The sequence below is a fragment of the Leptosomus discolor genome, chromosome 18, assembly GCF_034619465.1.
Source record: "Leptosomus discolor isolate bLepDis1 chromosome 18, bLepDis1.hap2, whole genome shotgun sequence".
Classification (NCBI taxonomy): Eukaryota; Metazoa; Chordata; class Aves; order Leptosomiformes; family Leptosomidae; genus Leptosomus; species Leptosomus discolor.
In genome coordinates, this window is record NC_141408.1 from 10,161,883 (window position 1) to 10,179,570 (window position 17,688).

Genomic DNA, 17,688 nt, shown 5'->3' on the forward strand with positions numbered 1-17,688 from the left:
TGAGCTGGACCTCCTTACGGAGGGGGAGAGGAGGAAGAGGAGGAGAGGAAAAGCAGCAAAAGCTTTGCTGTCAGCAGTAGGCAGCTCTCGGGTTTGTGCACACGAGCAGGCAGGTGCCAAGGTGGGGAAGAGCAAGCCCAAGGCACGATGCTCCCCCGGCCAAACCATGGGGCTCGGCCCCATGGCCACCCACGGAGCTGGGACCCGGCAAACCCTCCGTGGGGTCGGGCAGCCGGCGGGGCTGGGAGCTGCCTTGCGGTTACCTGCTCGCCAGGAAAGGTTCGCTTTGGTTTCACAGCCAAAGCCAAAGTTGTGGGGCTACAGGTGTGCACTTCCCCTCCTCCCGCCGTGGTCTATGTCAGACTGATAAGGTTACATTTTTGTTTTATTTTAGTATTTTTTTTAAAGCAACCAGCAAGTGAAGCATTTTGTTTTTTGTTTTTTGTTTTTTTTTTTTAGTTGACTGGCAAAAGACCTGGCATTTGCACAGAAGCTGCAATGGAAAATAGCCATCCCCTCCTCCCACCCGCTGCATCCCAGCCCAGAAAATCCCAAACTGTTGGTGGAAAAAAAACAAAAAACCAAAAAAACAACCCAAAACAAAACAACAGGGGTGGAGGAGAGGAAGGGGAGGGGGGAACAGGTTGGAAAATACCAGGTTTGAGTTAACATTTCCTTGACTTCACACAATGCTTGTGCAAAAAGAAACAAAACAACCCCCCCCAAACAAACAAAAACCAAACCCAGAAACATGCTGGAAATAATGAAAACAAATGGAAAGTAATATATAAAATTAAAAATATAAATAGGATGTCTGGCTGACTGGTAGAAGAATAGGTCATTTAGGTTACAAAAAGGAATATACATTCAAGAGGCTCTGAACCCAGTGGGGTAACTGTTGTTAAACTTGTGTTAATAGTTAGGCTAGAATTCTCAAGTTTGTCTTTAAAATCTTCACAATACAAGCAAGCTATTTTTAAAAAATATACACTATACACACCTCACACAGCTTCTCCTATCCATATTACACACGTTACGCTACCCTCCCATCCACTAAACCCGGGGGGTTCCCACGGCAAAGGCACGCAGGGTGCCCCCCGCCCCCCGCCTTCCCGACCCGCTGGCCCCGCGGTGTCGGTGGGGCAGCGATGGCTGCGGAGCCCCAGGCCCTCCCCATCTCACCACAACCTTCTCGAGCATTTACAAGTCACCGAAGGGCTGTAGCCTTTTATGTTATACACACTTCACTTTGTAACGTTAATTATTTACATCAGGGCCGCCCCCCCCCCCCCCTCCCCATCTTTTAGCTGTTTCTAGGCAGGTAAAAAATGTTCCTGTTCCAAGCAAGCAGGGGGAAGAGCTGCGGGGGGGTTAGGAGGGAAGAAAAGCTGAAGAAAGGAAGCGGGTGGTTTGCTTGCCAGAAGCCAAACCCGTACGCACACGTATGCCTCTCCTTCTCTGATCCTCGAGTCCTTACAAGCTCCCGTCCCCTACAACCTCCAGGACAACCAGCCCCGGGGAGCACGGCCTCAAACTCCTCTGCTCGCAGCTTCCCGGGACGCTCAGCAAAGCTGTTCTCGACTTGCAGGCTTGCCTCTGCCACCAGACAAGGAGCACAGGTCCTTCCTTCATTCCTCGGGAGCGCAGGGGAGCCCACCCCTCACTTCGTGGCAGGTCTTGCAGCGCAAGCCAGCCGCGGCCGGGGCAGGGACACCGAGACAACCCCCCACCCCACCCGCAAGCCACCGCATCGCACCCCCAAACCCCCGAACTCGCCTTTGGCAGCTGCCACCGGCTGCAGTTGGGCTCTGCCGGAGCCGTGCAAAAGCAGCGGCGACGTACTTCAGCTCGTTAGCAGCCCTGTGCTGATTTCTAAGCTCTGCTGAGCTCAGAGTTGCCATAGAAATGCGTGATCCTGGCACTATAAGCAGGCAACGATCTTAAATGAAAAGTCTTTTTTTTTTTTTGTTTTCCTTCAGTAGGTTTAGACAGTCTCGGGTTTACGACAAAAGCAGTCGGAAGGGGAAAACAGATCATTTCTAGAGAGGTTGAAAAATATAGTCACAAGCCAGTACTAAACCGCAGCAAAGAACCCGAACTCGGTTCCCGTGGAGTTCAGCTCCAGAGAAAGCTCAAAGCCACCGCTCCGTCCCTCGCACTGCCCACCCTGCAGCACGCGACGCCCAAGGGAAGAAGATTCCACACAGCGAACGCGGAAAACCCGGCCGGGGGCTGGAAGCCGAAAGCCCCAGGCGAGCGGCCGCCGGCCTCCCCTGCCCTCCCGCCCCGCCGGCTGCTGCGCCTCCCCAGCGCGCAATATTGAAGCACAATTCCTCACAGCATCACTTCGACACGTCTCGGGGATTAGATGCATGCTGAACTACGACTGGCAATTACAGTAGCTTTTTGCTAGCTGGCACATACCGTTATCTATAAATTTTAGTACAAAAACTTAAAAAATACAGAAACTAGGTCAATTTGTTAGCTACATATTTACAGATAATTACAATTCTTTTCACTCACAATAATTAAACTAATTGTCAGTGAAAATTCAAACTGTGCATGTTCTGAGGTACCCGTACTCAAGGGTGGGGAGCGGGGCAGGGGGCCGGAGGGGCGAGGCGAGGGGGGGAAGATCCCCCCCGGGTTTGTTCACATCCGTGGGGGCAACGTTCGGCCCTCCTGGTTCCTGGACTCAGTGTGTGCACTCAGAGAAAGCAAGGAGAGAAGGAAACGGTGTTGGAGTCGTTTGGGTTTTTTTTTCCCTAGGACATGGCTTTAGGATGTTTTGAGGACGCCAGACGGGTGCCAAGCCAATGGTCACGTACCAAACCGCCTTCCTCCCCCCCGCAGAGGAGCCTTCGGGTGAAGTGCAAGTATTGAGACCCACAGCTCGGTGGTTAAGGTGCTTGCTCGCCAGCAAATCCGATTTACTAAGTCTCTCTCCAGCTGACAAAGGCCTCTCCTTCCCCAGCAAAGCCTGGGCTGAGGGGCAGGGCAGGGATGCAGCAGGCAGCCTCACAGCCCCAGCTGGCTCAGCCTCATTGTGCAACACGAACCAGGGTTATCTGCTGCCATCGCTCCCTGGTGGGACAACGTTTACTATAACCTCTAGATCTACCAGCTTTTTTTTTTTTTTTTTTTTTTTGGCTGTAAACAGCTACCCACAACCCTCCAAAGCACCTCACACTTGTTTCTCAACAGACTCCAGCTCAATTGACTCGTGAAAGTGCAAACTGAAAAGAACACAGCAGAGGGACACCCACCGGCATCCCTGCCGGGGCATCCACCACTCCTCCACCCTTGGCACGTAGCTCTGGGCTCGCTGCCGGCCAGCACCGGGGTGGGAAAGTCCCACAGGCAGGAGCACAGCTAAAGACAACACTACTCCTTGTGAAAAGACCAGGATGTCCCAGCCAAACCCGAGCCTCTGCTAAAAAACTCACAAAAGACCTTCCAAAAGGGACGGGGACGGGGGGAATTGCCTCCAAATTCTCTGGTAGCACAAAGGAGAGCCCGTGGCTGGCATGCTGTTGAGCTGGCTGGGCTTCCCCAGGGGTAAATATCGCAGCTGGATGGGAAGTTGTGAGTTGACACACAAGAACCATTCATCCCCCAAACTGCCAGATGTCTCCCTAAGATGGGGTCTGTAGAGGACAAGGGAGAAGGTCAGAGGGGTCTTCACAGCTTGAGGAGCTCATGGTGTCCAGCATGGCACTCGCCCCCTCTACTACGAGAAAGACCGGGGCAAGATTTACCAGAAATGCCAAGCAAGCACCCAGGAGAAGAACAAGGCTGTCCTCTGCTTACTGGACTCAAGTCACAAAGCACATGCGCCTCAGCAGAACAAAGAACGGACCAGAAGTGTCTCTGTGTGTATATACATGTTGTGCATACACACACACACACACACAGAGATATTTTAAATCTTCCAGTTTAGCTTCTCTCTCGTTCCTCCACATAACCCGCTCTAGTTATTACACACACAAGACAGACAGCGTTCGGCTTGAACTCAGGAATGCCAAAAGCCAGCGCCGGCGCAGCGTGCCGAGACCACGCCGCGCTTGTGATCTTTCCTGGTGAGACACAGCTGGGGACTCGGAGCTCAGCCCGCTGAGCACTTCACCGGCCCACTCGCCACCTCCCCAGCAGATCGGTACGTTGCCTCAACTGCTTCCCTATCGCTACACCATCTTGTTTTCTGTGCTGTCTTCTCCCCTTCTGGTGCCCTCCGGGAGCTCTCTTCTCTCCTTTACAGCACACCCGTAGCAGCTAGCCTACCCTCCCGCGCCCCCGAAAAAGCAAGCTGCAATGAGCAGGGCAGTATTTAAGCGAGGGCTCCTGACTGCGTTCCGCCTGTGCAGATGGACGCGCCCTCGCCCTCGCGAGCCCCGCCGCAGGGCTTGCTTTGGCTGACGAAGAGGAGCGCTAAAGAACAGCAGGACTGAAGTGCCCTGACAGAAATGCACAGCATGAGGTGTGTGTGCACATATACCCACACACACGTACATACAGAGTATATAAATATATACAAATGAGATACCGTATATATATTCAGAGAGATGTGCGTATTCAACAGAGTAATGGTCGACAGTGGTACAATACAATTTATTGCCTCTCAAGAAATGGCACGTAAGCAGGGTCCAGGGGCCCTTTTCCCCTGGGGGGGGGGCGTGTTAATAAACAGCATCATCCCAGGAGCGAGCAGGGCACGGCCCGTGCAGGTTACAGCTAGTGTGCAACGCACGTTCTTCGGGAGTGGGAGGGCTGGGTGGGCTACGGAGCGATGCCAGCCTGGCCCCAAGCCAGGCAAGGAATGGCTGCTGGGAATTTTCTGTGGAAAGCTTGGTATCATACCACATTTAGTTCTTCAGCCCCTTTGAAGCTCACGGGTTTGGAGCGAATGCAGGTGAAACAGAGCGGTGGCCTCCATTTCAGTGCTGCATCTGAGGAAGAAAGCACGTAATGTTCAACATGGAAGGGAGAGGTGGCTGCTGACTCCCTGGGACCATGGAGAACAAGAAAAATGTGGTCCCTTTCACTGATTTTAATTAAATAAAATCAAAGGAAAGAGGTGAAAATCTGGCTCGTGTTTTTTTTTCCCCCCTCTGGGCCAACTGACATCGCAACTTTACGTCTTTGCAAAGGGGAGAGAAAAATAACCACAGAACATGAGATTTCAGGGGTCAAGCTGGTGATTTGAAAAATACTCCAATAAAGTTTGCCCAGTAGTCCACACAGAAGAGAGTCCCCAGTGTTAAATACAAACATAAAAGATGTAAGAGGACATCTTTGCTGAGGTACTGGAGTAGCTTCCACAATTTACAGACGACAGTATTTTTAAAACCAAAGTTAGGGCATGACTGCAACGAGTACAATATGGAGTAATTGGTCTTACTTTTAAAAACAGAGTTTGCAAACTGATTCAGAGTGTTTGCGTCTCTCTAGCGTACACTTGATCATGTATCTCGGAAATATACCCGAGATACATCAAAATTCTCAACGCCAAGGCCTCCTCATACACCTCCAAGGCACAGCCTGGCCCGAGGCCCTCTGGCTACAGCTGCATAATGGGGTGTTTTCTCTCGAGATCAGGCTTGTTTGGGACAGCTTTCCTTCCCCCACGTACACACAGGGACACACACATTTAGACCAGTTGATCTGAATCAGTTTTTGCAAACTATTTTAATTAAAATATTAACTTGTTGGAATAGTCCAGGTCTGCAGGTGATATACATGTAAAAATGGTTACTACACAGTTCTTTTTGAATACAAAAAAGCCAATATGGGATAGCCGTCATTTGGATTCAGCATTCAGTCATGCTTGACATTACACAAAGAGATGGGTTGAGAGAATTCTGTTGAAGTAGCTCAATTTAAGCCAGAGACTTTGACCAAATTCAAACCATAACAGAAGCGAAAGAATGAACCCACTGAACTTGCAGGTATAGCCTGTCCCCGCTGTCGCTGCTGCTGCTTGTGATAGAGGAGCTGAACTCCAAAACGCTGCGTTAGCACCATGCTCCGGGCACACCCTCCACACTCACACGGTAAATCCCAGTACAATTTTGGCCTTTCATTTAATTTCATCCGTCTTTCTAACCCCGGGAAGATACAGGTACCTTTCCTAAATCAGTTCCGCTGCATTTCAACAACACTGCAATGCAAAAGAATGACCCCAAAACATCCAAATTCCACATAAAAAACATAGCAGAGGAAAGGACAGGACAATTCACAGTCACCACTTGCCCCAGGGGGTAACCAGAGTCACCTCCATGGGACCACCGCCTCATCCCAGGCCTCCTCAACTGTTAGCAGTACAAAGCTCCTGACTAAGGGGCTGCTCAAACGTATTTTGGGAGAGTTTCCATCTTCGATTAGAGTGATATGCTACGTCAAGATGCTAGAAATCCCAGTTGGATTCACCGGATACTGGCAGAAAGCTAAGGACTGGGAGTGGATGTTAATTTAGCTAACGAAAGAACGCCGCCCTGTTGAGAGTACTGAACAGCAGCGAGACACTAGAGTATTTACTATATAAATATGTCACATGGACAAACACATTCGGAAAACCTTGCTTTTGAGCCCTATAAACATATTAAAGGCAAATCCTAGAGTTAGCAGCTAGTGTTTTCTTCAAGATGATTAGTGTGCAAGGAAAAACATTTACAAAGAACCCTGGCTGGTCAGTCCCCAAGATGGAAACCTTTGCCTCAAGCCAAACTTCATCTACCTGCTCCTTCCCTAAGGCCCACAGTGCTGGCTGACCCAGACCGCCCCGGCACTGGCACAAGAGCACGGGGCCACCTCCAGTTCCCAGCACTAAGGGATGACACGATGCCACAAAGTCACTCCCTGACCCCTTTATCGCCCTATGGATTTCACAACCTCCTTTGCTTCCTTTCAGTAGTACAGCAGCTCCAACGAGCCTCTGGAAGTAGTGCCTCCGCGCATGGTGTGATATGCTGCCAGAATATCACAGCATCTCAAGGGACTGTACGAGTTGTGAAGTATTGCAGCAACGAAAATAATAAAAAAGGAGCCTCACATGCAGCAAGATCTACAGTGGTGATGTGGGTTAGTCATCAGCTGGGAAAGAGTCATTGGCTCAGCTCCTCCTGGTACACTGTGGCAACTAAACATTTAAACAGTTGGCTACACTCTTACATGTAAACAGGAAATTGCAACAAGCCAAAAAGGTAATAAATTGGTGGATGTAGTGTAATAATGAGAAATCTGATCAATGGCATTTTGTGACTATGGCATCCTTCAAAATACCTCTGGCATTTGAGACTGATTGGCTGAAAGTCTAACATTTCTGAATGGAGCAAAAAGGACTACACTGGGCTCCAAGAATTATTCTGATGCTTAGCTAAAATGAGATGTCACAGTATTAGCCGTACAAGTGCATTACTTACGCTCCTCTGCCCAACCTCGTCTGAGCTACCAGCAGCACAGTCAGGGAGTGCCAAAGCAGGAATATAATTTCAAACATTTCTAGCCTGTTCCCTCCAGACAGGTCTACCTACACAGTTCTTGGGAAGCTGACCAGTGCCTTCTAAGAGAACATCACTTCTTACACGACATGGAACGGGCACTTGGGTAGAAGGGCCCTGCTGAGCCCTGGTGTCTCTTGGCCTCTCTTCTCACCCTTCTTCCTCACCTACAAGTCTTCGAAAACGCCTCTTGGCAGAGGCCATACCCTAGAAATGTATCCAATTTAATGGCAAATAAAAATGGAACAGAAGATCCAGCTGTTCCTCCCCTGGATGTTGGCTTAAAGGCAGCTCGCCTGGTTTTTGCAGGGTGGCAGTTCGAAATTTATGGACATGGGAGGAGGTCTCCATTCATCCTCAGACTTGCTATGGATGGTGCGACAAGGGCGGTCTGAGGCCCTTCCGTCCTGTCAGTGTGACAGCCACCAGCCAACTCTTCTGACTAATTGCATATATTTCTCAGACGCTCTCCCAAGACCTCTCCGAAAAGTAAAAAACGACAACAAAAAAACCCCCAAAAAACCACCCCCCAACCCCTGCAGCCAAATACTATGACATCCCAGTTAGTAAACACAAAACGTAATGCTTTACAAAATGAATACAATATTCCATGTGCACCCAGCTTCCACACGTCAGCACCGCACTGAGGAGGCTGCTGGGCTGGTGTCTGTAGGCAGTTTCTGTTGGCAGACAGCTCCAGTGGAATTGCCACCCTCAGTTATTGTTTAAGTTATGTATAAGACATGTGTGAACCATTGGATATTTGTGAAGTAACACTTGTGCTCCTGCTCATGCCCTGTTCCGTCCGTCCCCCAGAAGCTGTCCGCCTCAGAGCCTGGGGGCTGTTGCGGACCCCTATAGCACTACTTCGAGGTACCCCCTGCATGGGCCCCGAGGGGTGACCCCATGGCTGGGGTCCACCTTGCATTGGATGGCCCCAAGCTTGTGGTGGGCCACCCATGGGATGACCCCAGTGAGGTCCTGCACCCCCAGTAGGATTGTGGGACCAGCCAGAAGCTCCCGGGTAGCTGTGGCTGAACGCCTCGGGGGAGAGATTAGAAAGAACCATATTACTAAAACCTAGCCTCATGCTTTCTGAGTCAAAGGCTTCGATCTCGCGAGCTTGACGCTCCAGCAGGCTTCGTATCCGTTCGGTACGCTCGTTCTGCAACGCCAGCATCTCCTCCTCAATCTAGGAAGGAAAAAAGAAGAGACAGTCTGTAGTAGCAGTGCTCCTTTACAGGCGTGGCCTCAAGTCTGCGAAGGACTTGTAACAGCAAGCGAACAAGGAAACTCCTCCCCGTGCTTCTACGCGAGACTGGATCTAGATCAGATGTCCACTGACACACAATCTGTTCGGAATGCAAAAGGGTAAGTCCCACGGGCCTGCACGTGCCAAAGCAAGGTGAATACCAGTCGGGGGGTCTTGGTCCCCGTTCCCTGGTAAATACAGAAGTTTTAGGGATGCGAATCCAAAGTCTGCTGCCACACTAACAGCTTGACATAGGTTCATCTTTTAAGATGCAGCGAACTCCACAGCTCCCATAAAAGCCTACTGGGAAAGCACCTTCAGATGCAGCCAAGCACAGTGCCCGTACAGCCAGATACCTGCCAACACAGCTTAATGCGACCTTCACTGTTTGTAGCTGAATCTGACGACGACGACTGCTGTTTTCTCCAGGATTCAATGTACGAGCCCACATTCAGTTTCCTCTCCAATGTTCACTGGCCAGATTTTCTTAGCTCACGCTTATCAGCTCTCATCTACCCCTTTAACTAAATTCATTTCTCATATTTCATTACCCTGATACTTTCTCCAGGGTGTGTGACTGAAGAAGGTAGGCAGGGATGTTTGAACTGTGTGGCAGATTATTAACTAGATGATACGCAAGCTAGCAACTCCAGTTTTCTTCCCCCTAACGCTGTTCCAAATCAGTTTCCAATGGTACTTTGATAGGGGCACTGGGATCAGCTCTCTAAGTACAGAAAACATGGGGCTACAGCCTCCTGACACCCATCAGACAAGGATGAAAGGCTTTCTTATCAAAATCTTTGCAGTCAGGTAGAAAACCAAAGAATCACTCCATTATCTACTTGCCAGCACTGAAAAAGCTACTTTTGGCCTCAGTGAAAAAGACCAAATGGGTAAAAAGCAGTAGCCAAGACTTTTGGCATAGATCACTGGCATCTCCCCTGCTGCCAGCAGCAACTCGGCCAAGAGGTATTATCTTGGTCTGTGCTTAAGGTACTGGGCAGAGCCTTGGGCTTGTAAGCACTCCCTTGCCTTAGTCAGGGAATATGCAAAGTGATTTCATCTGGAATTTAGGAAACAATCTGCTCCAGCGTGAGTCATCTCCTGAGCCATTTGGGGCCTTCAGAAACAGCCTTACCCCCTTGCCTGTTTCTCAGCACTAGGTGAGTGACACCGACTCTCTCCTCAGAGCAACCTTCCTCGCTCCTGCTGAAAGCCACGTAGCCGTCAGCTGCCTTGGAAGAGGCAGAAGAGGAACGAGGTGCCTCCTCTAACCTTAGCTCTTTAAAATGTTCCACCTGTTTTTTCCAATCCTATCTAAGCAGAATCCTCCTTTTCCAATGTCTTCAGCATGTCCAGCAGCTCAGAGTTTTCAGTCCTTGTGACACAAGACTTAGTGCAACTGAACTGCACAGAAAGGCATGCCTAGCACACTGCATTAAAATGACATCACTTAGAAACGACCTCAGGATGCAGGATTCTGAAGATGAAGTGTCTGAGGCACGTGGGAAGGAAATGAGTAAATCTGAAGTCTTTTAAAGACACTCTCGGGACATGCTCATTACTGGTGCAGCACAAACAACCTAGCGTCAGGGTATGGGGTGTACAGCGCCTCGGTCAGTGGCACCTGAAGGCTGCACATCGATGGGGCTGGCTGCTCCCTCCTCGGCCTCCGTCAGACATGTAAGCTCTGGTGAGTTACTATGGTGATGGGCAGCATCAAAAAATAAAGAGCACTGTGCTGTGAAAGAAGCAGAGTCCTATGCACACACTAACTTCTGGAATCTGGTTTATTATTGAACATCAGGGACTGACTTTGCCACAGGCTATGTATATATTTGTGCATATAAATTCAGACATTCATCTTGCACACATACCTGCCCTTTCTCTGGCTGCCAGTTTCAGTTAGCACATGCAAGCAAATACCAGGTGACATCGCTGAGCGACCCACACCAGAATACTCGCAACTCTTAATTCTTATGAAAACAGAACACCACTTCTCCTCCCAAAAAAATACCCTTCCAAAAAAAAAGGACGCATTTACCTTTGCACCCATGTTTTCCCCTGAGCTGCTGCTAAGTGACTGCAGCCCCACCAAGAAACAGAGTCTCATTGTTGGTCCGTGACCTGCCATGTGCTAGGACTGCATGCATTGCTAAATAAACCTCCCAATTTTTTGCTCTAAGGCAACACGGGGACACAAACACAAAGAATTATGCTAGGTCTTATTTTTATCATTTTTTTCCTCTCTGTGAAGAAGCATTGCTAAACTAAATCACCATTACTGATGCCAAATGCTTCACAGGAGCTTTCTATGTGCAGAGACTTCAACCCCTGGTCCACAATGAAAGACTTACACAACGTTATTATTGGTTGGTGTGCGTTTCCTTAAGTCACTGGCCTCACTTCAACTTTGAACCTACCGCTAGGTGCAGTGCAATATACGCTGCTCCCACAGAGAAGGAGCAACGACCGGCAGCAGCCCCACTGTGGCACACTTCTTCCCAGAGCTCTCGGCAGCCCATGCCGCCAGAGGGCAATGCACACCCAGCACAAACACACACTGGAACGCAAGGCTGTGAGGGGAGCGGCTCTCTTGGGACGGGAGCAAGCAACCGGCGATGGGGGCTAAAGACACCTCTTGCACATGTGATCACCACACGGGCAATCTGTTTTCACAAATTCAGTCACTTCCAGAGATTCATGTGTGCTTGCAAGGAGACCAAAGCACCAGAGGGCTCTACTGTCTTCTCCCAGATGCTTCCTCGGCTGGCCGTGAGGTGGAGCAGTTTTATTCTGGCGAGGGCCCTCCCCGTCAGCCCAGCACCCATCTGCTACCCTCTGGGAGAAGTTAAGTGTAAAGGACCTCGAGGCCACAGAGTAATCGCCCTAATTTAATAATCGCCAATCAGCAAAATTGGGAACTGTTGTGTGAATGGCGACGGCTGGCACCCACAGGGCAAATCAAAGGGGAAAAAATTTGCAGGAGAAAGGCTGGCGGTGTATTTCCTTTCACTGACTGGTGCGTTGCCCTTCCCCTGGTTTGTGTAGGCCACTCACATGTCTATACACACCACACCTGGCACTGCCTAGAAAAGCATATTTCAACAAGGAGCACCTTAATACACACAGCCAACTACAAGCTGAAATCTAGGGAGCAGCAGGTCACCCATGCCTATGGGTCTGGCTACTTCAGTTTGCCTGGGGAAACGCTGCAGACGCAGCATTTCCATAACAAACAACTTCATAGGGAAACTGCAGCCTGGTCTCCACAGACCGACAAATGGAGCAGATCTGCAGTAAAATAATATTACCACGCAACACAGGGTCTCAAACACATTTTACCTTTTTTTGGGTTTTTTTTGGTTGTTTGGTTGGTTGGTTTTTTTTCTCCTCCTTCCCAAAGATAGCTACTACTGATAATACGCAAATTCCAAACCCCCCCACCCCCAGCTTTAGGTTGTTACTGTCTGTCCTCTAACGAGCTGGGGAAGCTAATCTGCAGCTCAGAGGCAGAAAGAACAGTTCACTTTCCCTTCTGCCCAGAGAGGCACGACTCCCTCTGGCACACTTCAAGCAGCTCTATCCCAGCCACAAGCTGCTCACATAGGATGGCTGAGCTGGCAGAAAGTTTAGCCTGTGTCACTGAGCTATCATCCCAGAGAGGCAAATATCCAAATGGTCTGTGTTACTATATACAGCAAGGTAAAAGCAATTTCTCTCTCTATTGATAAGGACAGTGCAATTTAAGATCTGAAATACGGAGCGTGCTGATGACGCTCGCCTGCCCATTTTACCTTCTGCTCAAGGAGGGCCCGACGGAGGGATACCCTCTGTTCAAGATCACGCAGCTCCCGATCATGCTGGGCTTCTGCCTGCATCTTGATTTTACTCTGATATGCATTCAGCAGCTCCAATTCTTGCTGCAGCTGCATCTTCAAAACCTGGCACTCTGCTTCCTGTGCTTCATCCAAACGCAGCTGGGAAAGACAGACAATAGAGACGTTTCACTATGGGGTAACCACTCATGACACTCCGGGGGAGAACTGCAGAGAGGGGGAGAGAATGGGACGGGACTTTGTTTTCTTAGCAATACAATTGGTCCCTATTGTACTTCGTTTCACTGAACAGAGGACCTACAGTGACAAAGACTGGTGACAGTGAGCCCACAGCACTGATGCAAGTGATGCTGATGAGCAGTGGCGCCTCGGGAACCACAATCCATACTGCAGAGACCAGACTGCTGGAGGTGCTAACATCCACAGCTCTCCTTTCGCTAGAGGCAAAGAGAAGATCTCTTGCTCTGTTCAACTGGATTAACCAATTACCTGTACGCAGGAGACTTAAGTCCATACCCCTGCCAATGCGGGACTTTGGGCAAAAGAATATAATGACATAAACCTAAAAGCAGTATGATACTGAACTTTTAACCTTCCCATACATAAATTAAGCCAGCTACCCTGCCTCACAGCATCAAATTTGTGCACAGCGATGCGAGCAGGACGCAATATGCAAGAAACGCAAAGAAAACTGCACATTCAGTTGCAGCAAATACTCAAAGCATTGCTCATGTGGTCATTCCTTAAAGAAGGAATCTCTTAAAGAAGGAATCGCAGAACTTTCACGACACTTTTACCATTGTTTCAGATTTACAGTCAAAACTCTGGACTCCTCCATGACTCAGTGAGCATCTTTTCCACCAGTGGGACATGCGTTGGTTGGCATCACTGAGAAATCAAAACCTAAAGGACTTCAGACAGCCAGCTGCGCATTATTTAACGATGCTCTAACAGGGATGTTTATGCTGTCAAACTTTGTGCAAAAGCAGTCCTCCGGCCACACAGATGCATCACTCTGCATCTCTGCAACAGCAGCTTCAACTTCAACCTGCCTGAAGGGGGTAATACCTCTTTCCTCTGTGTTTGAACGCTGCTTTTTAAATACAGAGGAATGACTGTGCAGGGTATGGCGCGTGCAGCGAGGAAGCAGCCTGCTGTCAGGATACAGATCGGTTAAAATGCAAACATCCCTATTTGGCTGAGGAACCCTGGGTCCCTCGGAGGCGACTCACAGCTTGTGTAGAGAGCATTTCATTAATGCTGTGATCATACTGCTCAGCCAGGATAGCCAGCTTCCGGGTCTGCTCCTCCTTGAGCCGTTTGAGGACAGCTTTATGTTCACTCTTTGGCGTGGTCTCCAGCAGATGGTTTCTCAGTGCTTTGTACTGTCTGGTTTGGATCTTGCATGTATCCTGAAACTGCTTCTTTATCTGTAGTTCTTTTGACTGGAAAGATGGAGGGGACACAAACAAAGAAAAAACCAGCATGTTTCAAATGCGAGAAATATCCATTCAAATGGATATTTAGGATTACATTAAGGATATGAGTTCAAGAATCCACAAATGTATATTAACATCTACAGTGCAAGGAGGGAAGCAAAATACACAAGAGGCAATGACTATTGCTGCAGCTGCTTTGACACTGCTACTGTGCGAAACAATTACAATACAGACACTTTTATAACAAAGCTCCAGCCTAAATACAGCTGTCTCTGCACAAAGAGCCTCACATTTGTCACTGGACTGGATCCAGTCCTGGGTGTTGCTTTTCAAGAAAAGTTCTTGAGGGACAGGACTAATATTTATTAGCGCCAAAAGCCATACTTACACATGACTATGCTTTTATGGCACATATATATGAACAGCACTTAATGTTATGAAAAGCAGCGGATCTGGTGCATGGGAAGGAACATGGAAAAAGAGCAACACTTTTTCCATTGAGGGTTTGATGAAGATAGTATCAAGGGTTAGAATACATCTCAAGAGCCTGGTTTTCATAAAGATACTAAAAAATGGCTGGGAAAGATTAGACACTTGAAGACGGGACGCCACAAGCAACATTAGCATTGTGCCAGCCTGGCAAACAAAACAATTCCCCAGTCCCGACGGAGGCTTACTGGAGACTGAGTTTTTTCCTTTGTACTTGCTAGGATCTCCTTATTGCTCAGCGACACAACTTTGTGTGACTGCACCCAGGGCTGGGAGACATCAATCCTGGAAAAGCATCTGGACCTGATTTTGCTGTATGACCTTGGGGAAACTATTTTTTGCTTTCACCTGCCTTACCCACCTCCAGAGCAGCTCGTGAGGGTTAACATCTACTAAGTGTTTTAAGACCCTGAAAAGGAAGACGTCCGGGAGTCCCTTTCTATAGGAGGGCTGGCAGGGATACTTCTAACCAAGCAAAATCTGGAAGTGATGAGCAATGCTGGTTAACTGACAGATAGTCAAGTTCTTCGTGGTAAGAAAAAAAAAAAACACCAAATAAATAAAAAAAACCCTAAACTCCCACATCAGGGCAGTCAATACACACTCTGGGTCATTCCCACTGTCGGCCACCATGGTCAAATCCTGAAGCACTGGGGGCTGGAACAGAGCATAGGACCAGATTCCTCTCCCTTGGAAGAGTTCTGGGATCTGAACCAGGCAGATATACGTGCACGACTCCCGTCAGCTCCTCCACTGCCTGCTCCTGGCACTAACTCAAGGCTCAGCAGGGTAGGTGATAAGCGCAGCACTTGTAGCTACCTAGAAAGATGCAGTGGAACCAGATAATATATCCAGCCCAATTTAGACATCAGCCTGCTTTGCTGCATAAATCACAATTCCACTTTGCTAACCTGATGCAGGAAAACAGGACGAAGATGGGTTTCATTCAACCCAAAACACGTATCACTGAGAGGAATACCTCACTTTCACTCTTTCTAAATTCCCAGCAAGTTATTTCCCTCCAGGAAACCTTTAAGGTTGTTTCTCCCTGCCCTAAGGGAAGCGTCAGCAGGTTACACATTCCCATCAGGGACCTGGTTGCAGCAAAACACTAGCAATCCCTTCTGTCCTGACTTTCTGTGAAGTCTTGCTTGGACACCAGACTCTTGTTTACAGGCTTCCAATCCAAAGGCTTTAGCAACAGGAAACAGAAGGGAGGGGTAAGATTTCCAGTCAGACTTCTGACAAGATCATTTTGACCTAGTATTGTGAAATACCAGAAAGAGGGTATTTGCATCACAATTAACACACTCAAAATAAAAATAGTTTTCACTGAAGGGTGAATTCCAGTTATCGGTCCTTCTGGTGCTGTAATAGTGGCAACAGACACTGACCGTTAAAAAACCTGCTTTCAGGACAAAGGACCTCACTAAATAACAAAGGGAAAGCCTGAAACATGTGCCCTCGAGGGAAAACGTTGCTGGAGAGAGAAACTGAACAAATAGTCAAATTATCTATTCAATTAAGAATACTTGCCTGCGCTAGTCAGAAGCAAGAGAAGAGTTAATACCAGGGAACAGTCTTGATAAATAGGGGATTGTACAACAAACCAACGGTTGTCCAGCAGGCTGCATTATTAGCACTGTGCGTACGCAGAGGTGCTGGATTGGCAGCTCAAGCCCGAAATCCTTCGCTAATCGCAGGACAGCCACGCAAAGCAAAGTGCAAGCTTTCCATGCTCCCCGCAAAACGCTCCAGCCCCGTCCTCACTGGAAAAGGGAAGGGGTTGAAGAGTCTGCAGAGGTGAGAGGGCAGCCAAGCCTCTGCAGCCCAGAGGGACCGCCGACCCCGCTGTCCCCACTGCCAGCTAGGGAACGAGACCGGACACGCTGCCCACTCGTGTCTGCACAGCATCACCTTGGGGAGGCAGAACTCATTCACGCTAATCTCAGAAGGATCAACCTAATACAGCTGCTTCAGTTTTATTCAGCTCAGAGTGCAGCGCAGCTTCCCTGTGAAGTCATCAGCTATTTATACACTATATCCTTGGAGATTCTCAACAGCGATCAGATGGTCCCTTGTTCTCACAAGCTAGGTTTTCACTATTTAATATTATTCTAATATTGACAAATCAGGTATTTATTTTCTTTGCTTAAGTTCTATTTTCAAGTTATTTGCTCTACAAGAAGGTAACTTGCAGGTGGTGAAAACTAAGTCAGATGGGAAATATCACGAAGAGGAAAGACCTAGAACAAGAAACCCCATGCTCAGTATGCCATACACTCATTTTGTTACTGGCACAGCTGAACACTGGGTGGAGAGAAGAAGTCTGCCTCCTCAAAGGAAATGTACCAGGCAGCTTTGTGAAAGGCCTTATACTCCCTTCTCAGACACTTCAGAATAAACCACTGGACTTCTTTGGATGAAGTGAAGGCTTACAATGAAAACACTAAAGCCTCAATTACAGAGGCCCTATAGTTCTGGTCAGCCACCGCAGTTACAAGGGCAGCACGAGAGACCCATGAGAGCACAACACAGCAAAGGTCAGTGCTAGGAGCTTCCTGAGGACACTGCAGTTGGCTGGTATCTCTTTCGCTTCCCCCCCACTTGCTAGCACACCAGCCTTAATATAAAAACAACAACAAGGTGAGCTGGCCAAGACCAATAGTGCAGTTTCATTTTGATGCACACAGCAACACAAAGCTCTTTGTTTTGTTTTGTTTTTTAAATGACACTGCTTCAATACAGAAAAATAGATTTTATTCCTGTATTTGGGAGGAGAAGAGAACCAGAAAACGGTGCAGAAGGAAGCAGAGGTGGAAGCCCACTGCAAAGATTAAATGCATTTTAAACTGCCACAAAAAGGAAGGCACATTGCTGAGAACAATAGTTTTCCAAATAAAAGGAGGGAATAGTGCTGCTATGGCCTGCCTGCAACACACTGCAATCCGGATCACCATTGCTGTGGTTCATACGTTTGGTGCTGGTAGGGCTGCGGTTCTCCCTGGTGGTCACACAACTTGACAAATATGGCACTTTTTTAAAAAATATATTCATTACAGAATGAGACACCTCTGCAAACTAACGAGCTTCAAAATACCTTGGACCTGCACGCACTGCAAACGAGAACTCAGCTGTCATGTACCACCTTTCCACCACCACCAGCAGCTCGC

General features: G+C 48.5%; 1 protein-coding gene across 2 annotated transcripts in view; it reads right to left on the reverse strand.

The window, feature by feature from the left end:
• Window positions 1-8,041: 8,041 nt before the first annotated feature.
• Window positions 8,042-17,688, reverse strand: part of TAOK1 (TAO kinase 1) — a 35,145-nt gene continuing 25,498 nt past the window's right edge. For both annotated transcript variants that reach the window (XM_009947766.2, XM_009947764.2), the window contains 3 exons: window positions 13,820-14,032; window positions 12,546-12,728; window positions 8,042-8,688 (listed from right to left, as the gene is read on the reverse strand). In XM_009947766.2, coding sequence (XP_009946068.1) covers window positions 8,227-8,688; window positions 12,546-12,728; window positions 13,820-14,032 — 858 coding nt within the window. In that variant the 3' untranslated portion in view covers window positions 8,042-8,226. The remainder of the gene's footprint in view (window positions 8,689-12,545; window positions 12,729-13,819; window positions 14,033-17,688) is intronic.